Here is a 23,311-nt window from a genome sequence, read left to right on the forward strand (position 1 = left end):
TGGCGTGGCCACATTAGCAGCTCTTGCAATGCCACAGAGAGCAGTGCATTGTGGTAGCTATCCCAGTGTGCAAGGAGCTGCAGCCTGCTTTTCAAATGGTGGGGGTGGAGTGTGACAGGGAGTTTGTTGTGTGTATGTGGGGGGAAAGACAGTGTGTTTTGGGGGGCAGAGAGTGTGTCAGCATGCTGTCTTGTAAATTCAGACAGCAGCAGGGGAAGGGGGAAACCCTGACATAAGCCCCACCCCTCGCCTCTCTCTCACACACACGCACAAACGCCTGTCTCTGCTGCAGCAGCATTCCACAGTGATGGTTTGCTTTGCGTCCCGGAGCAGATAAGCATGCCGGCTGTCAGAAACGGAGCTTTGAAAGGGGATAGCTGCACGCCTGCAGCCGAGTTCAAAACAATGACCAGAGTGGCCACTTGACATCAAGGGATTATGGGACGTTTCAAGAGGCCAATCACAGCACAGTAATGCAACACGTCGTCCACACTGACACCCCGGCATTTCAGCCAGGGTGCAGCAAGCTCTATGTTTCTCGTGGAGGTGGATTACCAGGAGCACTCCAGCTGCAGAGTCCAGGCGCTCTAAGTGCCTTGCCAGTGTGGACACCTCAGGAGTTAGGGCGCCCGGGGCTCATTTAATGCGCTCTAATTTGCAAGTGTAGCCAAGGCCTTAGTAAATGTGGAGTGCTAAGTACATTCCATCTAATTTAGGACAATACACAATGAGATAGGTTAATAGTGGTTACCATTAGGATTTCCATTTTTAGGTATAAGAATTGCTGGGGCCACTACATACATATGTGGCTGGATCAGCGGAAAATGACTTTAGTTCTAGTCTGCTTCTAGTACACATTTGTTAATGTGCCTTGGTTGAGTGAGGCTCAGTACAGAGACAGACACAGAGCAGTAGCAAAGCACATCTGTTGAGGTCCAATACTAAAGCACCTCAGCAAAATCACTTTAGTTAAGACCTAACACGTGAGCACATTTTAGCAATGGCTCTCAGCTTCTGGAGTTTGGCCAGAGCTTCTTACCTCTCAGTTGTGTTATAGTAAGTCTGCTGAAGAGGTGGGGTGAGACCATAGGAAATGCATTTTACAGGTGGCAATTTTTACAACAGGATTAATCATGATGGGAGAGAGAAGAAATTTAACAGGGAGTAATGTAGGTGACTGTGGCATTAATGTTTTGGCACCATGTACATTTTTATGTATTTTTGTGAGAATAACCTATGGGCAGCAGTAGCACCTAATGATGATTTTTAGTAAGGAAGTTATTGAAGCAGCATAGCTCTCTAATCTAGACACAGACTACAGTGACAAAGACATTTTTTCTGTAAGCGCAGGAACACCACTTCCCTGAAATAACATTAGCTATGTCAACAGAAGCCCTCTTCCTTTGACATAGGTGCATCTACATGGGGGGTTTTCCTGGCATAGCGTAGTGGGTTTTATTATTGTTGTTTTTCCCCAAACTCATGACCAATGTAGCTATGCTGACTTACCTTTCAAGTATAGACCAAGCCTAAAGTATAACAGACTTTATTCAGAGCTGCAACTATGGGTATGTCTACACTACAGGATTAATCCGAATTTATATAATTCGAATTTAGGAAACCGATTTTATAAATTCGAATGTATTCGGCCACACTAGGCACCATTAATTCGGTGGTGTGCGTCCAAGCTACCGTAGTAGCATCGATTTCCAGAGCGTTGCATTGTGGGTAGCTTTTCCATAGCTATCCCATAGTTCCCGCAGTCTCCACCCCCCTTGGAATTCTGGGTTGAGACCCCAGTGCATGATGGGGCAAAAAACATTGTCGCAGGTGGTTCTGGGTACAGCCTCCCCCTCCCTCCCTGAAAGCAACGGCAGACAACCATTTCGCGCCTTTTTTCCTGAGAGAACTCTGCAGACTCCATTCCGCAGCAAGCATGGATCCCGTTGTGCTCCAGAACGCAGTCTTGAACATTGTAAACACCTCGCGCGTTCTCGTGGAGTTTATGCTTACCCAGGACCAGAAAAAAGAGGCGAGGAGGAGGAGGCGGTGATTGCAGCGCAGCGACAAGCGTGATGAGGACATGGACACGGACACAGAATTCTCTGAGACCGCGGGCCCCGGTGCTTTGGAGATTATGATGTTAATGGGCCAGGTTATAGGCTTGGAACGCCGATTCTGGGCCCGGGAAACAAGCACAGACTGGTGGGACCGCATAGTGCTGCAGGTGTGGGACGATTCCCAGTGGCTGAGAAACTTTCGCATGCGTAAGGGCACTTTCATGGAACTTTGTGACTTGCTTTCCCCTGCCCTGAAGCGCCAGAATACCAAGATGAGAGCAGCCCTCACAGTTGAGAAGCGAGTGGCGATAGCCCTGTGGAAGCTTGCAACGCCAGACAGCTACCGGTCAGTCGGGAATCAATTTGGAGTGGGCAAATCTACTGTGGGGGCTGCTGTGATGCAAGTAGCCAAAGCAATCACGGAGGTGCTGCTACGAAAGGTAGTGACTCTGGGAAATGTGCAGGTCATAGTGGATGGCTTTGCTGCAATGGGATTCCCTAACTGTGGTGGGGCGATAGATGGAACCCATATTCCTATCTTGGCACCGGAGCACCAGGGTACCCAGTACATAAACCGCAAGGGGTACTTTTCAATGGTGCTGCAAGCACTTGTGGATCACAAGGGACGTTTCACCAACATCCATGTGGGCTGGCCGGGAAGGGTTCATGACGCTCGCGTCTTCAGGAACACCAATCTGTTTAAACGGCTGCAGCAAGGGACTTACTTTCCGGACCAGAAAATAACCGTGGGGGATGTTGAAATGCCAATTGTTATTCTTGGGGACCCAGCCTACCCCTTAATGCCATGGCTCATGAAGCCATACACAGGCAGCCTGGACAGGAGTCAGGAGTTGTTCAACTACAGGCTGAGCAAGTGCAGAATGGTGGTAGAATGTGCATTTGGCCGTTTAAAAGGTCGCTGGCGATCCTTACTGACTCGCTCAGACCTCAGCCAAACCAATATCCCCATTGTTATTACTGCTTGCTGTGTGCTTCACAATCTCTGTGAGAGCAAGGGGGAGACCTTTATGGCAGGGTGGGAGGCTGAGGCAAATCGCCTGGCTGCTGATTACTCGCAGCCAGACACCAGGGCGATTAGAAGAGCACACGAGGAAGCGCTGCGCATTAGGGAAGCTTTGAAAACCAGTTTCATGACTGGCCAGGCTACAGTGTGAAATTTATGTTTGTTTATCCTTCCTGAAAACCCGCCCCCTTTATTGACTCATTCTCTGTAAGGAACCCACCCTCCCCCTTCCCCCAGCTTGCTTTCAAAGGAAATAAAGTCACCATTGTTTAAAAATCATTTATTCTTTATTAATTGATTATAAAAAGAGGGAGAGAACCTGAGTGGGGTTTGGGAGGAGGATCAGCGGGAAGGAAAAGCCCAGTAAAAAAAGGTTAAAAAAATGGCAGCCTTTTGCTTGGGCTGTCCACTGGGGTGGAATGGGAGGGTGTACGGAGCCTCCCCCCCCGTGTTCTTAAACGTCTGGGTGAGGAGGCTATGGAACATGGTGAGGAGGTAGGGGGGTTATACAGGGGCTGTAGCGGCACTCTGTTCTCCAGCAGCCGTTCCTGAAGCTCCACCAGACGCCGGAGCATGTCTGTTTGCTCACGCAGCAGCCCCAGCGTTGCTTCCCGACTCCTCTGATCTTCCTGCCGCCACCTCTCATCTCGAGCGTCTCTCCTCTCCTCACGTTGGTCCCTTCTGTCCTCACGTTGGTCCCTCATGTCCTCACGTTGGTCCCTCCTGTCCTCACGGTCACTGGCTTCTTTCCTATACTTGCAAACCGTCTCCTTCCACTCATTCAGATGAGCTCTTTCACTCCTGGTGGATTGCATGATTTCGGCAAACATCTCTTCTCTCGTCTTTTTTTTACGACGCCTTATCTGGGATAGCCTTCGGGAAGGAGGAGGGAGGCTTGAAACATTTGCACCTGCTGGAGGGAGTGAAAAAAGGAGAGAATTTTTTTAAAAGATACATTTTTCAGAACAATGCTTATACTCTTTCACGGTGTATACTATTCACATTACATAGCACATGTGATTTCTGTGCAAGGTCGCATTTTGCCTCTTAATATTGAGTGCCTGTGGCTTTGCTGCTAGAGATCACAGACGCAGGTCCGGGCAACAGAATTCACCTTGCATGCTGCCATGGTAAGCCACTGTCTTTAGGCTTCTGCGCCCTGCTTTCCCACATACCAAGCAAAGCCCGTTGTGCTGCAGTTTTCCTGTTAGCTTGTTTTCTGCTGCTGAAGGTTAACACCCCCCCACCATCCAATTCTCTGGGATGAGTGCTTTCTCCCTCCCCCCACCGCATGGCTGGTATCAGGGAAGATCCCTGCAGGAACCAAACTAACACCACCACCCCCCACCCGCCATGAATTCTCTGGGATGAGTGCTTTCTCCCTCCCCCCACCGCGTGGCTGGTATCAGGGAAGATCCCTGCAGGAACCAAACTAACACCAACCCCCCCCCCCCCCCACCCGCCATGAATTCTCTGGGATGAGTGCTTTCTCCCTCCCCCCACCGCGTGGCTGGTATCAGGCAAGATCCCTGCAGGAACCAAACTAACAACCCCCCCCCCACCCACCATGAATTCTCTGGGATGAGTGCTTTCTCCCTCCCCCCACCGCGTGGCTGGTATCAGGCAAGATCCCTGCAGAAACCAAACTAACACCCCCCCCCACCACCCGCCATGAATTCTCTGGGATGAGTGCTTTCTCCCTCCCCCCACCGCATGGCTGGTATCAGGGAAGATCCCTGCAGGAACCAAACTAACCCCCCCCCCCCCCCCGCCATGAATTCTCTGGGATGAGTGCTTTCTCCCTCCCCCCACCGCGTGGCTGGTATCAGGGAAGATCCCTGCTAGCAAAACGCGAAAAGCTCTGGGCCAATCCTCCCCCCCCCCCCCCCCTTTGCACTTGGCTAAATGCAGGGAAGGATTTCTTTTCAGCCACAGGCAAACAGCCCAGTAGGAACGACCACCTCTGTCCCCTTAATTAAATTCCCTTATTTCAACCAGGTTACCCTAAGCGATATCACTCTCCTGAGGATTACACAGCAAGATAAAGAACGGATGTTGCTTGAATGCCAGCAAACACCGGGACCATATGCTGCCAGGCTCTGTCAGGCAATGATACCAGATTACTTGCTACTAGCATGGCGTGGTCAAGTGTCCTACCATGGAGGACGGAATAAGGCTGCACTGCCCAGAAACCTTGTGGCAAGGCTTTTGGAGTACCTCCAGGAGAGCTTCATGGAGATGTCCCTGGAGGATTTCCGCTCCATCCCCAGACATGTTAACAGACTTTTCCAGTAGCTGTACTGGCTGCGAATGCATCCCAAGTGCTCAGGGCAAATTAATCATTAAAAATGCTTGCTTTTAAAACATGTTTTATATTTTAAAAGGTAAACTCACCTGAGGTCCCTTCCATGGGGTCATGGTCTTGGGTGCTGGCTTGGGAGGCTTGGGAGGGTACTTCAGTCAGGGTGAGAAACAGATCCTGGCTGTTGGGGAGAACGGAGAGCTGGGTGCTCTCTGCCAGCTCGTCCTCCTCCTCCTCCTCTTCCCCTTCCACGGAATCATCAGGTGTACCTGATGAGATTATCCCCATCTCGGAATCCACAGTCAGAGGTGGGGTAGTGGTGGCGGCCCCCCCTAGAAATGCATTTAGCTCAGCGTAGAAGCGGCATGTCCGCGGCTCTGACCCGGAGCGATCGTTTGCCTCCTTTGCTTTTTGATAGGCTTGTCTGAGCTCCTTGACTTTCACGCGGCACTGATCTGAGTCCCTATTGTGGCCTCTCTCCATCATGCCCTTGGAAATTTTTTCAAAAGTTTTGGCATTTCGTCTTTTCGAACGCAGTTCTGCTAGCACTGAATCCTCTCCCCATATAGAGATCAAATCCAGTACCTCCTGTGTGGTCCATGCTGGTGCTCTTTTTCGATTATCAGCCTGCATGGTTACCTGTGCTGATGAGCTCTCTGTGGTCACCTGTGCTCTCCACGCTGTGCAAACAGGAAATGAAATTCAAATGTTCCCGGGGCTTTTCCTGTCCACCTGGCCAGTGCATGCGAGTTCAGATTGCTGTCCAGAGCGGTCACAATGGTGCACTGTGGGATAGCTCCTGGAGGCCAATAACATCGAATTGCGGCCACACTAACCTTAATTCGGATTAACAATACCGATTTTGACGCTACTCCTCTCGTCGAGGAGGAGTACAGAAATCAAATTAAAGGGCCCTTTAATTCGAATTAAACGGACAAACGTGTGGACGGGTCAAGCGTTAATTCGAATTAAGGCAGCTAAATCCGAATTAAAGTCGTAGTGTAGACCAGGCCTAAGTCCACAACCCCTAAATGCAGGGTTAAGCCACTGGATCAGTGTAGTCACATAAACCTCTTCTAGGGTCTTATTATTATGGGTACCTCAACTTTTTTTTCTTGTTTAGTTGTTTAATAATTGTATACAGAAAATGACAAAGGGTTGACCAAATGCAGATGGATGTTTTGCTGTAAATGGGTGTAGCTTCACTGAAGTCAATGAAGCTATGTTGATTTATACCACCTGAGGATCTGGTCCTAAGTACAACATATAGACCCACATGCATATGCACATAAGCATATATATACACTGGCATGAGTCCAAAGTACGCCTGTACAATCCCTGAAGCGCAAGCAAGTATTTGTACATATGTATGTTGGATACACATAAAAGTGTGCTTGCGAATTTGAAAATCTGGGCCATAATGCTGCTTACATTACTCAGGAGACTCTGCAGATTATATAATCCATTTTATCAAGGAGTTCATAGATTTGATAAAATCATCTCCTAACTGTTTTCATTAATTTTCTTGTACAAACGGACATTGGAATACAACACACACAGTTTTCAGTGTGCATATTCTTGTTTGTATCTGCTCTCCATTTGATCTGCTATTAATTATATACTCAGTAAAGATGTTTACAGAAAAAAATATGCTCCCAAAAGGGAATTAATTTGTCATATGACTAGATCTTGTTAAGATGAGCTGATTGCTGGCATCAACAATGATTAGAGTTTAGTATTAACGAGGTATAAAGGGATCTAGTAATATGATTTAATCTAGTGAAAAATGGAACCAATTTTATCCTGAATTTTGAAATCCAATAGCTCGGAGGTTTTGAGGTTTTGCTTCAGGCAGGACATGAAGTTTCTTAGTGTGATCCTTGCGTACTAGTATCACTCTATCAAAAAAAATTGACACTAAATTCTCTTTAATATTTAGCAAATGGATTTCTAACCCCAAAAAGAGAACATCATTTATTAACAGGTTGGCATCAGACAGATACTGTGGATTCCCCATTGCTGTTGCCAAGAGGGAGAGAAAAGTATCATTGTCATTAATTAATGATACATTTTAAGGAGGCATAATTTTTTGTTTTAGCAAAGCCTCCATCTTGCCAGTTCCTTTTCATGTGTCATTTATTCTGAGGTAGACAAATGACTGGAAATTATTTTCAATTAAAAAAAAATCAAGCTAGAATCACCATTGAAGAGACTATGAAGATATTTATTCTTGTGAATACAGTGAACCTGGATACATTCTTCTATAGCAATAGAAAAATGGTAATTTATCCCTCTTGTATAGTGCAGTATCCATGTAGTTAATAGAGTCTAATCTCTCATAGCTTTTTGCAGATGTAAAATTGTTCAAGGGGTTTTAGGTTTGTCTATATCAGATCTGTTTAAGTACATATCCACTCCTCTCATTTACTAGAGGTTTGTAGAGTATTTAACACAACAGGGCACCAACCTGGTTGCTAAAAGGTGTGTAATGGTCCCTTGCTCTCCCGCTCGGAGGGAGACCACTCAGGCTGGTTCTGTCTGGCCGGGACCAGAGTCCACAGGACAGCCAAGAGCCCACAATAGGACTGGGCGATCAATAGTTACTGTCAGGCTTTAGCCTGGGTTTGGGTGGTTCAAGCTGTCAGCCCTTAAACAAAGTCTATCAGGGCAGGCTGTGGCCTGGGCAGAGCTTAGGCAGCCAGCAAACAGCCAGTCTATCAGTGGGCTGGGGCCTGCGCTTGAAGAGGCTCAGGCAGCCAGCAACAAAACAGTCTTTAGGGGAACTGGGTCCTGGGCTTGAAGAGGCTCAGGCTCCCAGCAAGCAACAGTCTTTTGGCTGGCTTTAGCCTGGGCGGGGCTCAGGCAGCTAGCAAACAACTGTCTATGGGTGAGTTGGTAAGGGAGGCTCCTTCCTCAGGAATAGAGCTTCCCTGCACAGTGCAGGGAGTCAGTCACCCCGGGGTGAGGTGGCAGGGGGACGTGGACCCACACTACTCCACCGCGTCCCAGACCAGTGCCCTGACAGGGGCAGGATTGGCTGCCCCTGCGTCAGCAGGGATCCAGCCGTAACTTGCCAAGTCACACCTGGCTCTGCAGCCGGCTGCTCCATGGCTGCCCCTGGGCCACTTCCTGCCTCCCCGGGGTTTGGTACCTGTAGCCTCCAGGCTTCCTCTGGCTCCTCAGGGTACACGGCGGCAGGCACTCTGGGCCGGTCCTCGTCAGCACCTGGGGATCGGGAACAGCCAGGTATAGGTTCCCCTCTGGGCCGCAGCAGAATGGGCAGAGCGTCCTTCTCCTCCGCAGGCTCTTTCCCAACTGTGCTGCGGGGCCTGCCTTTTATACTTCCGGCCACGCTCTGGTGCTTCCGGCGAGGGGGGCAGGGCGATCTAGGCTCTGCCCTCCAAGGCCATTCGACCTCACTACAAGGTGCTACTGTAATATCATTTTTTTAAATTATTAACAATAACAATAATGTTCACATTTCCTAACTATGCTCCTGCAATGCTTTTCTTTTGCATCAGTTCATCAGTCAAGTCAGAATGAATTCAAAGGATGGGAGTGGGGTGATAATATTACAGAAAAATCAAATTCCCTAATGTAGAGTTACTCCTCTGTGTATCTTACTTTTCATAATTAATGACTGTGAATTCTCCTCTCCTTCCCCCACTCCCTTCTGAGTTAATTTCCGTATGTTTGTCTAGTCGGTTTATATTGTAAACTTGTCAGGGCTGGGACCCTGTCTCTTAACTTATTTAATTTGCTTTGTAAACCACCATGTACATTGATTGCCTGGTATACAGATAAAAGGTATACATACAATATATTTTCTTGAAGATTAGCCAATCAATTAGTTCACCTTTTCCCCAACAGGTGGCATTAGCATGTATTCAAGTGACTGATCAAGACTTTTAAGTAGGCTAGCTAACAGATGGCACCTTGATGCAATCAAAAAGGTAGGCTGCCACCTACATCAAGGCATTCTTGCTGGACTATTTGATGGTAAACTGACTTCTTGCCAACCCTTGTATTTATACTCACAACATCCCTGTGAGGTATTAAAGTATTATCTCCATTTTACAGATGAGGAACTGAGGAACAGAGTGACTTGCCTGAGGTCCAACAGGATGTCTATGAGAGAGTAGGGAATTAAACTAGGGTCTCCCAAGTTCTAGGCTCGTGCCCTAACAATTAGATTATCCTTCTCCAAGAACATGATGGCTACCTCCAGATGGGAAAGAAAAAGCCCATGTTTAAAGGCCACTCTCAACCTTAAAACCATATTTTTTGTGAAATTATCATTTTCTTTAGCTTTGTAACTAACTAGTAGACACTTTACTAAAGTCTGTGTCAGCTGGTGCACATGCTCTAACATAGTGACTTTGGGTAAAATTTTCAACAGCCCTAAGTGATTTAGAAGCCTAAGTTCCATTAAGTTTCAATGAGACACACTCCTAATAGGGGGATTTCCAAAATTACCTACCTACTATTAAAAGTAGGCATCTAACCTGCTTAGGCACTTTTGAAAGTCCTGTGCTAAGTGCTTTTGAAAATGGGCCTTAGGCTCCCAAATCACATTGGGGCTTTTGAAAATTTTAACCTTCATACCCGTCTGCATGGTTTTTCTTGTAGTTCTTAAAGGAACTGGACACCAAAAAGTCAAATTAGACCTTAAGAAAAGCTCGAAAGCTTGCCTTTCTCACCAACAGAAGTCAGTACAATAAAAGATATTACCTCACCCACCTTGTCTTTCTAATAGCCTGGGACCAACATGGTTACAACAACACTTCAAATTACCACTATGTCTTGTGTGAATCTGAATATTCTTTTTTTTCTTCTAATTATTAGGGCTGTCAAGCGATTAAAACAATTAATTGTGATTAATCCCATGATTAATAAAAATTAATGACAAATTTACAAATGTAGAATTATGTACAAAAAATAGCTGCATTCAGAAATAAACTAATATAAAAAACTTTAGAGCCTAGAAAGTCCACTCATGCCTACTTCTCATACAGCCAGTCGCTCAGACAAACAAGTTTGTTGACATTTGCGGGAGATAATACTGCCCATTTCTTGTTTACAATGTCATCTGAAAGTGAAAACAGGCATTCGTATGGCACTGTTATAGCTGGCGTCGCAATATATTTACATGCCAGATGCGCTAAAGATTCATATGTCCCTTCATGCTTCAACCACCATTCCAGAGGACTTGTGTCCATGCTGATGATGGCTTCTGCTAGATAATGATCAAAAGCAGTGCAGACTGATGCATGTTCATTTTCATCATCTGAGTCAGATGCCACCAGCAAAAGGTTGATTTTCTTTTTTGGTGGTTTGGGTTCTGTAGTTTCTGCATTAGAGTGTTGCGTTTTTAAGACTTCTGAAAGCATGCTCCATACCTCATCACTCTCAGATTTTGGAAGGCACATCAGATTCTTAAGCCTTGGGTCAAGTGCTGTAGCTATCTTTACCAGCATTGGTACCTTCTTTGCATTTTGCAGTGAAAGTTTTCTTAAAACAAACAACATGTGCTGGGTCATCATCCGGGTCTGCTATAACACGAAATATATGGCAGAATGTGGTTAAAACAGCAGGAAACACAATTCTCCCCCCAAGGAGTTCAGTCATAAATTTAATTAATGCATTATTTTTTTAACGAGTGTTGTTAGCATGGAAGCATGTTTTCTAGAATGCCAAAGCACGAAGGGGCATACGAATGTTTAGCATATCTGGCATGTAAATACCTTGCAATGCCAGCTACAAAAGTGCCATGCAAACACCCGTTCTTTCAGGTTACATTGTAAATAAGAAGCAGACAGCATTATCTCCCATAAATGTAAACAAACTTATTTCTCTTAGTGATTGGCTGAACAAGAAGTAGGACTGAGTGGACATGTAGGCTCTAAAGTTTTACATTGTTTTGTTTTTGAATGCAGTTAAGTAACAAAAAAAAATCTACATTTGTAAGTAGCGCTTTCACAATAAAGGGATTGCACTACAGTACTTGTATAAGGTGAATTGAAAGATACTATTTCTTTTATCATTTTTACAGTGCAAATATTTGTAATAAAAAATAATAATATAAAGTGAGCACTGTACACCTTGTATTCTGTGTTGTAACTGAAATAAATATATTTGAAAATGTAGAAAAACATCCAAAAATATTTAATACATTTCATTAGGTATTCTATTGTTTAACAGTGCGATTAAAACTGCAATTAATCTTGATTAATTTTTTAATTGCAATTCATTTTTCTGAGTTAATTGCATGAATTAACTGCGATTAATTGACAGCCCTACTAATTAGGCTAATTTATTTGAGTGCTAATACAATTATTTTTAAAAAAAATACTGCATTTCCTATTTAACATGCTTAACAATTTTACACTAAATTCACACTCTTATATCCCTCTTCTCCTCCAGTCACCAGTATTCCAGACAGACAGCCCAAAACCCCATGCCCACTCTCCAATTCAACTTGATACAGACCTGTGTGTCCCCCAAGCCCTCAAATTTGGGTTAAAAGTTGGGACTCCCAAATCTCTGTGTTGAAGTTAGCCACAGTCTAAACTAGGGTGAGTATTTTATCCCCTCTTCCTACAAAGAGGTGTGCTTAAAAATATTTTTAGGCAGGGATAGTCTCACTCTCAAAGTTTTTCATAAATCGGTCCTAAGTGAGGGGAGTCTCAAAACTTTCTGTTTAGTTCATCATCGTCTGATTTCTTCTTTCCACTTCCTCTTGTCTGTCTTCTTTCCAAAGAAAAGCCAAATATGCAACTTATTTACATTATTATAAAGTAGATATAAAAAACTTAAGACATCCGCTCCCTCAGAATTGTTTCTTTCTCTTCATTTGTCACCACAATCCAATTGGCCTTCTTGGGCTAGAGAGCAACTCTATCTACATGTAGATGTCAATAACATGTAATGTTCCTCAATTAGACACTCTTTAGAGAGAATTCTATTGTGCATTTATATATTCTAATTTCTCTAATATACACAATCTTGAAGCTTTCAAAGTGCTTATTCACTCTGCCTTTGGCTAGTAAAAGTTTTATACATGAGAAATAACTATTGTTTCCTTGTGGACAGTAATTTTTATTGCATAAGTCCATCCCCTGTTCAAAGTAAGAATGGCTAATCACAGTAATAATTAGTTTACATTTATATTTCTGGATCTTGCATTTTACGCAAAAATGTAGCAAAAGTAATGATTGTTAATGACAAATCTGACTTTATTAGTGTAGCGTGGCTGGGGTTGGACAGGAGAGAGAAAGCATGGAGTGCTAAGAGCCAAAAAGACATTCCTTGAGCCATCCTGCTTGCACAGTGCAACAGTGTACTCTGCAGTGCTCCTTGCTGCTCCACAAGGATCAGTGTGCATTTCCTCATAATGCAGTGACAATAGCAGGAAGAGGATAGGGGGCCCAGAGGCCTGCCCTAAAAATTAGATGAGGTTAAAATGTATCTCCTGTCGGCAAATATAGAATTACATCTGGCTAAATGCAATCCCACTAAACAAGATGCCTGTATTGCTGAAGCATGGTGTGTGCACTATATCATCATAACATCATGGCTGGATGTATCAGCTGAAACACTGACCATAATTAGAGCTTTTACAAAACTGTCCTGAGGGATAAATTTTTAACACAGTTATTGAAAGTTAGATGCAAAAATAACAATGGATGTTAACTAGATTTGTGCACACATCACCACAGTTAGGACACTCACTCTCTTTGACTTTTTTTTTTGCTATATTTACCACATTTTATCCAGGGGCTATGAATAGATTTCCAGCAATAGCTATTGCAGTAATAAAGAACAGAATATGTGACTTTACGAATGTAAATTATTTTGAGCTGGGGTTGTACACATACAGTAACTCCTCAGTTAAAGTCGTCAGCTTAACGTTGTTTCGTTGTTACGTTGCTGATCAATTAGGGAACATACTCATTTAAAGTTGTGCAATGCTCCACTCTTACGTTGTTTGGCTGCCTGCTTTCTCCACAGTCCCCCCCCTCCCCCAGCGCCTCCCGCCCTCCGGCAGACCCCGCGGATCAGCGCCTTCCCCCTCCTCCCCCCACCTCCTGCTCGCGGCAATCAGCTGGCTTGCGGCATTTAGGAGGCAGGAGGGAACGGGGAGGAGCGTGGACTCAGCGCGCAGGCTCCCCCTCCCTCTCCTGCCTCCCGAACGCCGCAAGCCAGCTGATTGCCCCGGGCAGGAGGCAGGGGGGGCGGGAGGGGGAGCCTGCGCCAAGTCATCACTCCTCCCCACTCCCTCCTGCCTCCTAAACGCCGCAAGCCAGCTGATTGCCCCGGGCAGGAGGGAGGCGCGAGGACTCGGCGCGCCTCCCCCCCCCGCCTCCTGAATGCAGCAATCAGCTGGCTTGAGGCATTTAGAAGGGAGGGAAGGAAGGGGGGAGGAGCCAGGATGCAGCGTGCAAAGTAAAGGGGGAGGAGGTGGGGGGGGAGAAGAGGCGGGTCAAAGGTGGGGGCTTGGGGGAAGGGGTGGAGTCAGCGGGCTGAGGGTTGAGCCCCCCGTCCCTGGTGCTTGCAGAGTAGGGGAAGCTGCCCTGGAACCTAACCCCCCCCCCTTTTACATTAATTCTTATGGGGAAATTGGATTCGCTTAACATTGTTTCGCTTAAAGTCACATTTTTCAGGAACATAACTACAACATTAAGTGAGGAGTTACTCTATTTGCTAATGCTGCTTGCAAAGCACATAAGAACATAGGAATCTGCCGTATCAGATCAGTCCAGCATTCCAATTAATCCAGTGTCCTGTCTCAGATAGTGCTAGTAAAAGATGCTTCAGAAGAAAGTTAGAGGAACTCTTTAGTGGATATTTATGGAATAACTTTCTTGTAGAAATTTTGTCCTAACCTCTGTCCGTTATTTTCTAAGGACTGTTGATTTATAGCCTCCCTCCCCAAACACACAACATTCTATATGTAACTGTGAATATTCTCATCAATATAAATATCCATTCCTTTTTTTAATCCTACAAAGCTCTTAATCTCAATGATACCTTGGGGGCAATGAGTCCCACACATAAATTATAGTTTCTATAAAAATATCTACTTATATCAGTTGGAAATTTGCTGTCAATATAATTGAATCATTCCTATGTATCCTTTCTCATAATGCGAAAACAAGGAATGCATAATTTATCCTCTTTATACTATTCATTATTTTGTATAATTCTAACATGTCCCCTCTTATTCATCCTGTTTCGAAATGAAACAGTATTATTCTTTTCAATTTTTCTTTATAAGGAAATATTTCCATGCCTCTGTTCATTTTCACTCTTCCTGCTCTGAACCCCACTATTCTGCTTTACCTTTTTTGAGAAAGGCAGACCAGAATTTAACACCGCATTCCAGTTGAAGTTATAGGATTGATTCATATAATAGCATTATATTATTTCCAGTATTATCATCTATCCCATTCCTTATTCATCATAGCAATGTGGTTGCTGTTGTTGTGTTAGTATACCACTACACATTGAACAGGAATTCCTTTGGGCATCACTTGTGTTTGTCAGCACTGAATTTAATATGTCATCATTCTGCCCATTCACTCATTTTTGTTAAATCTCTTGAAAGGTCTGATTTTTTGAGTCTTGACTAATCTGAATAATTGTGTGTCATCTGCAAATTTACTATCCCACTGTTTAACCCTTTCCCAAATTATTACTAAATATAATAAACACTGGTCCTAATGGAACCTTGACACATGCCACAGTTAACCTTTTGCTGTGCTGAAAATGGACAACTTATTTGACAATTTATTAATCTTTTTGAAAATCCAAATTATGTCAACACATTCATCTTAGTCCACTCTTTTGTTGACATTATCAGAGAACTGTGCTGGTTTGTCCCAATCATATTATTCACCTAGCTGTTTTATAATTCTGTTTTTAATTTGTTCAGCCAATTCACCTGGTACTAGAATAAATCTTACTGGTCTGTAATTTCCCGGATCATCCTAGCACCTTTTAAAAATAGGTTTAACATTTTCTGCAATCTTGGACAATAGCCAATTTTAACTAGAAATGGCATATTTTTACAGGAGGCTCAGCCCTTTCATTCTTAAGTTCCTTCACAACTCTTGGATGTGTGCCATCCTATCATAGTAACTTGGGTTGTTTTAATTTATCAGTTTGTTCCATTACTTTTTTTTTATGTCTCAGAGTCTGTTAGTACCTCATCTTTATTACCAGAAAACAGTAGGTCCACGGTAAGTATCCTACTAATATCCTCTATGGTATACACTGAGGCAAGCAAATCAATTAGCTTTTTCTGCAATATCCATACCCGCCTTAATGGCTTCCTTTACATCCTGGTAGCCAACAGGCCTACAGAGTCTCCTGCAGGTTTCCCACTTCTGATATATTTTAAAAAGTACTTGTTTATTTTATATCTTAGGGCTATTACTCTTCAAAATTCCTCTTCATGCACCTAATTTCCATTTTATATTTTACCCGCATAGTTTATATTCTTTCAGCTGGCATCATTAGTCTTCACTTGCCATGATGATGTCAACTTATGGCACTTGCAAACACAGACAGTGCAAGATAGCTTATCCTATTCTGGATGTGTTAGTATACATTTGTCCAGAGGGTACCAAAGGGATTACGTTTGAACAGTTTCAGCTAACTCTATGATCATTAACAAATTTATGTTCTTTCACAATATGGTACAAGATTGAAACTAGGGATGGGAAAACTTAATTATGTCATTAAATAAGAATAAATTATATTTTTAAAAAGTATCCTTCATGATTGTGTTACATATAAAAATAATTAATTATTAAAACTAAACATTAATTTGGCTGATTGGAGGTTTTTAAGAACTGGTTAGATAAACATCTGCCAGGGATGGTCTCAATATACTTACTCCTGCCACAGCAAGGGGGATGGGATAAATTAACTCTTGAGGCCCCTTCCAACCATACATTTCTATGATATTAAAAGCCTTTCAGAATAGAAGGCGTGCTTTGTATCATAAGTGGTTGATGTACAAAACAGCTGTTAATAGACAAGTCTTTATTTCCTGTCCTTTTCACCATTGAAGAGGAAATGGTCTGTGCTGTAGATTACAAAGTTGTGGTTTCAGACCCAGCTATTAACCCATGTAGGGATGGATCCTGGAGTAATTCCAGATTGCAAATCATAGCATTTATGATTTAATCTTTTTTTAAAAAAAAATTCATGATTTGCAAAGTCTGATTCATGATTTTTGAACTTTTGAGGTTGACAGTACTGTAACTGCCATATTGCTCTGTCACATGAATGGTCAGTGTCGGCTAATTTCTGTAGGCACTGTTGCATCCTGGATGGAAAGGGATTGAATTTCATGAAAGTCCAGGTTTTGAAGAAGCAGCAAAGACAACTCGGTTGCCAGATCCCATAACTAGACTTTGCAGATTCTGGTTTGTATAAATTACTATGCAGGGTTTGTTCAATGTTAATAATGAAATCCATTTTCATGACAATTTACAGGAGAAAAGAATGGGAAATGGTATAAACATGAACAATTCTTGTGGCAAATTTTATGTAGTAAAAACTTACCCTCTTCCTGGCTTGTCATGAGCTGAAGATGATGAAAGTTAATATAGAAACCCGGAAGATAAGACATCAGTGATGTATTCGAGAACTCTTCAATCAAGTAATTTAGTTCCAAAATTTGCTTGGATCCTCAAAAGTTTAGTCTGAGTAATGGAACAATTCCTCCATCCCTAAATATAGTGTACAATGTACAGGGAAAATAGACCAGTGTGCTACTTTAAACTGGAGCATTGTATTAAAAATTTTGACAGAATCCCAAGCTAACCACTGCTGGAGTGTCTTCCAAGAGCACCAAACTTGGCCATGATCATACCCTATTCAACAGGGCCATGTCTCCTCTCACCTGTTCAGCAGAGTTCCAGCTCTTAAAAGTACAGGATGCTGGAAAATAGAACCTTGCCATTCCATCCAGATCTTACTCCAGGAAAACATTTACAATTGTACTAACATATATATTGTAACTTTAAGTGCTACGCAAAATATTTGATAGTGGGACTGCTCCGGACCCTATATGTCACTCTGGTAGTATATACGAGATATTAATGCACTGCAAAGAGCTGAAGGAGCATCATAGGGCCACTGTAAGTAGATACATTTTATCTAAACCTTCCCTTATTGCTAGGTGAAATATGCTCAACTTCTCATAATTACTTTAAAAAAGCTGTGCATATATTCAATGTTGGTTTCCTAGTAGATGCTCTCTTTTTTTAATCATTATGCACACATTCAGCCAGGACAATTGTGTACTATGCTCTCATGGGAGCCCTTCACAATTCTGAATACTTCAGTTCACAACTGGTCACCCTCTCTCCACACTATGTAAATCTCGACTCCTTTGGGGCATCAGAAGCCTAGCCCTACAAACATCACTATGAAACAATGACAATACTGTATCTCCATCTGTCTAACTAATATATTTCTAAGGTGCTTAATCACATTGTTGTATAAGGGTTCTTCACTAAAGCTATAGTATTTTTAGGGGAAGAATGGAATGACCAACTAGCTTTCTACCATAATTATACACAACTACACAAATGATTCATTGCTAATGATCAAAAAGCAATTAGTGATGTCAAGATACAGTGACACAGAATAGACAGTAATCTCTTAAATAGACACTATATAAGGTAGCTCATATAGCCCATCTGCAGATTAATCATGTGACAGACCCAGAAGCAACTCCATAGCTGACTAACATCTGAGGAACCAGCTGCTGTAACTGGAAGAATTCTTTCCATGGCTGTGCATCTGAAAGCAAAAGGGTGTGATGTGCAGTTGGAATAGTACCCTCAGCACCTTATTGCAACATGTATTCCCCACAGCTTTCATTGAAATTAAAAAAGCATAACATTTTATAAAGCCTTGGAAATAAAGATCTAAAGAACAAAAGTTGTGATCTAAATATATTAAATCATTGTATCATTAAATAATTAAAATATAGATCTAAGTTACTATAATTTTGTAGTCTGTTGTAAATGATGAAAACTGAATATTTAAATACAATTACTTTAAACAATGTTCTGATTTTCAATTTTTTTCAGACGGTCCTGTCTCAGTAGGAATGAGTATGGATATAGCAAGCATTGATACAATATCAGAAATAAACATGGTATAGTAGCTTTGTAATATTTTTTATCTTATCTAAGTTAATGCCTGTTGTTTTACAGACCCCAGTAGTGTAGTTTTGAGATGGCTTTCCTTCTTGTTCAACCAACACCATGCCTTGGATATTAGGAAATGGAGCCTTATATTTAAAGAACACGAAGTAGTTATGTTATGATAAGATTGTGCCTTCTGTAAGTACAAGTGCAAATCATGTCCGCCATAGATCAACAGCAATTAGATGTGTACTTTACACAATATTCTGCCATTCCAATGAATGACATACATAACAGCAGTTATCTCCTGAATGAGACATTTCTGTCCCTGTGCATTTGAGAAAACTAGCCACATAGGACCATTAGAAACCAATCTCCTTCTATTTAACCATAGCAGAAATCATACTATTATTCTTACCATGTGTCTCAAACAACCATTCATTCTAGCTGTATTTCATTATAAAAAACCCACAAACGTTGAAAAAAATAAGGAGACAAGTAGAGTATACCTTTTTACTTTATATATTAAAGGTCTACTCCTGCTCCCATTGGAGTAAATGGCAAAACTCTAACTTCAAAAGGAGTTAGTCTGGGTCCAAAGTTAGGATCTTACTAATTTTTTCAATATCAGAATTAAAATTAAATATACCTTTTTAACTAACTTTTTATTGCTGTGTATTATCACTTAACCATTAAAGATTTGAATCTGTCTACAGAAAATAAATATCAATATCCTTTTTGTATTACTACATACTTCCTTACATGTATCAGTATTTCAAAAGAGTTAGAAACAATGCAAAAATAATGTAATATAATGGCAAAAGCATTAACTTTGTTAAAATCAAGCATTGATTTTAAAAGTGGCTAATGAATGGCATGACTGATATACAAAGTAAAATGTCATATTTGAATCAGGGCTAAAGGCGAGCTGAGCCTTTGATGAAATGCAAAGCCTTGATGTCTTTGGCATTATTAAGTTACCCTTCTCATTCTGAAGGTGTAAGTTGTGCTATTGATTGGTTGAGTTCCCTTGATTTCCAATTACACTTTCTTCCTTGACCCTTATACATTTGAATGTGCACAACTATATTAAAATGAAAGTGTTTAGTAGTTTACATGAGGAAACAGATGTTTGTAGTATTTACATAAATTACCCTGAAGGCCATAGATTTACGAAGCCAGCTATGTCAGCGGAGAGTTTGGCCAACAATGTTTGCTATTAGAGTCTGTTCAGTCATAAGGGACTAAATCCATTAGACACAACACTTATTCATTATGTCAGCCACACACCAAATGACAAGAATTCTCAAATGCTGGAAAATTTAACAGCAAGCAAGCTAGTAAAACTGCTTACTTTAATGCCAATAATTAAGAATTAGAATTGCAGAGTCACAGTCTGTTTTGCGTGACCCATAATTCTATTTCCATGCATTGAAGAGAGGAGAAAAAGGACAAAATTTTTCTCAAATTACTTATGAAAAACAGAAGAATAATGGTTTGATCACTGTGACATTTTCTGTATCTCCTTTCAGGATTACACAGCTACCATATTTCTTAGACAACGATGGACTGATGAACGACTTTGTTTTGAGGGTAATAAGAGTTTAAGCTTAGATGGTCGTCTTGTAGAAATGCTTTGGGTACCAGACACCTTCATAGTAGACTCAAAGAAATCTTTTCTTCATGATATCACTGTTGAAAATCGTCTAATAAGAATATATCCCAATGGAACAGTCCTTTATGCCATACGGTATGTATACTTCATAAACTATATTTACACATAACTTCTATTTACATTTTAAATTATTCAGATTAGCATGATTTGCTCTTAATCTGGTCCAAGTTTAGAAATTTTTCTGCTTGTAGACATCTACTATATATATATTTTTGCAGTTCTATATAAATGCAGGTATTGTCTGGCTATACCGAAAGAAGGACAGGAGACATTTGACATGGGTTTAATCAGGCTGCAACTTTATTATTAGATGTCTGGGACTACCTGGCAGATAAAAGTGTACAGTGCAGGTAACATGTTTATTCTATGTAATTACCCAGGGGGCTTTTACCAGCTCCCTCTCTTTTTCCATCCAGGTCAGGAGTCATTAGGGGTCACCAAATGAAATTAATAGGCAGCAGGTTTAAAACAAACGAAAGGAAGTATTTTTTCACACAATGCACAGTCAACCTGTGGAACTCCTTGCCAGAGGATGTTGTGAAGGCCAAGACTATAACCGGGTTCAGAAAAGAAATAGATAAATTCATGGAGGATAGGTCCATCAATGGCTATTAGCCAGGATGGGCAGGGATGGTGTCCCTAGCCTCTGTTTGCCAGAAGCTGGGAATGGGTGACAGGGGATGGATCACTTGATGATTACCTGTTCTGTTCATTTCCTCTGGCGAATTGGCCACTATTGGAAGACAGGATATTGAGCTAGATGGACCTTTGGTCTAACCCAGTATGGCCGTTCTTATGTCCCTTCAGCAAATCCATTGCTGGGACGTGACCATACCCAGGGGGGCTTCCACCAGCTCCCCCTCTTTTTCCATCCAGGTCCCTCCAGCAAATCCAATGCCCAGGACCTTACCATCTACCCCCCTCATAGGAGGGTTAAGGTAGGCTATTAGAATGAGGAATTGGCTCCCTGACTTACCAAGCATAGGAGTCCCCAACGATCCCCCGTTCATTCCTTCAATGAATACCTCTTTTTATGTCCTTTCCAAGCTGTTTATCCAGTTACTGTCAGGGACGGGTCTATGTTTTTTGCCGCCCCAAGCATGGCAGTCAGGCGGCCTTCGGCGGCACGCCTGCGGGCGATCCGCTGGTCACGCAGATTCAGTGGCGTTTCTGCGGGTAATCTGCCGGTCCCGCGCCTTCGTCCTACCCGCCGCCGAATTGCCGCCGAACCCATGGGACCGGTGGACCTCCCGCAGGCATGCCACTGAAGACTGCCTGTCTGCTGTCCTCACAGCAACCGGCAGGCTGCCCCCTGCGGCTTGCCACCCCAGGCACGCGCTTGCTGGGGCGGCAATTCGGCGGCAGGTAGGACAAAGGCACCTGACTGCCATGCCAATCAGCCAAATATTTCTCCCTCCCTCCCACCCCGCAGCGTAAAGGGGCAGGGCAGTCATTGGCACCAGCTGCGTGTAGATATTAATATCAATATTAAATCTTTGACATTGCAGGGGCCTTGAGCTTTGGTGCACCTTGGTCCCTCCTGTTCTCTGCCAGTGGTTCACAGTAGCTTAGTCTCGTGTGGATCTAATTTCAGTTGATGAAGTTAGTGCAGGGATGGCTCGGTGGTGTTCGTGACCTGTGTTATACAGGAGATCAGCCTATATTATCCGATGGTCACTTCTGGCCTCTAACTCTGATTCTATGAAAATAAAAGCCAGTGCAATTAACATATTAACTAATTGTTTTCTAAGTAGATCAGCTTGCTTAGATGTAGCGACTAAATTCAGCAATTAGACCTTGGGCAACTCCAATCATTGCACATTACAAATCATTACAGGATATGGCCCATTACTTTTAGTTGTTGTTATTTTTCTATAAATACTTAGAAAGCAGAGATTTACATAACAAGTGCGAGATATTTTATTTATAGTTTGAACCTAACCTCAATTGTTCCTTGTTTACATAAAGCATCAGTTACCTTCTCCTAGGCATATGTATTTGCCCACAAATATTAGTTGAAGAAAGTAGGACAACCCATTTCTAATTATAGTACATACAATATTATGTATAGTTAATAACCATCTGCTTTCGGTTTTTAAAGGATAACTGCAACTGTTGCATGTAGTATGGATTTGACCAAATACCCTATGGACAAGCAGACATGTACCTTGCAACTGGAAAGCTGTAAGAGACTTTATTACTGCTACTTTTATATAGTTAGGACAATATTTGTGATCTATTTTAAGGGCTGCTAGATAATGTATAACATTATCAAAGAGGGCCAGGATTTACAAAGAAGACTAGTGAGAATTGGGTGACCAACTGCTACTAAATTTCAGTGGGATTTGGGTGCCTCTCTATTTTAGGATAATTTGAAAATCCAGCCCCAGAACACTGAAACACTAAGGGCTTGTCTTCACTATGGGCTAAATCAGCGCTGCTGTGATCAATGCTGCATAGATTTAGCAGGTCTGGTGAAGACATGATAAGTCTATGGGAGAGTGTCTCTTCTCGATAAAGCCTGGTATGGACACCGCTGTAAATTGAGCTAAGCTACGTCAACTTAAGTTACATAATTTATGTAACCTAACTATCATAATTTAGATTGAATTACCTTCTCAGTGTAGACAAGGTCTAAGAATAAAGAGAAACATAAAAGACTATGAACCTGATCCTCCATTCCACCACATGCAGAACTCCATAGACTTAGTTCTGCAAGCAGATGATCTTTTCAGTAGAGCTGAGCAAAGGATCTGCAGTCACTATTTCATCAGTTTAGTTGCTTCGTTTTTTCTTTGCTACAGCCATCCTATAGTTCCCACATCAAATTTATCTGTGTGAATTGATCATGAGTAGTTTGTTGCGACTATTCAAGAATTGATATTCCAAACTCAATCTATTTTGATTAGCTAAGATTGGTCACTTATGTAACATGCTATTATTTCTGTTCCCTGATCAGATGAGTGTAACTCTTGTAATCAGAAAGATGATTTGAAACCTCTGGGGGTCTTGAATTTCTAAGGGAGAAGTAGCAGATAATCAGTCAGGGAATTTTAAATATTTAGGCACACAAGACATCCC

The 23,311-nt window shown here is 42.3% G+C and overlaps 1 protein-coding gene across 1 annotated transcript in view; it reads left to right on the forward strand.

Moving 5' to 3' along the window:
* The window catches only part of LOC135881172 (gamma-aminobutyric acid receptor subunit pi-like), a 52,610-nt gene that overhangs the window by 6,549 nt on the left and 22,750 nt on the right, over window positions 1–23,311 (forward strand). Inside the window, exons 3-5 of the mRNA XM_065407720.1 lie at window positions 18,499–18,566; window positions 20,088–20,305; window positions 22,332–22,414. Coding sequence (XP_065263792.1) covers window positions 18,499–18,566; window positions 20,088–20,305; window positions 22,332–22,414 — 369 coding nt within the window. The remainder of the gene's footprint in view (window positions 1–18,498; window positions 18,567–20,087; window positions 20,306–22,331; window positions 22,415–23,311) is intronic.

The sequence above is a fragment of the Emys orbicularis genome, chromosome 7 (assembly GCF_028017835.1).
Source record: "Emys orbicularis isolate rEmyOrb1 chromosome 7, rEmyOrb1.hap1, whole genome shotgun sequence".
Classification (NCBI taxonomy): domain Eukaryota; kingdom Metazoa; phylum Chordata; order Testudines; family Emydidae; genus Emys; species Emys orbicularis.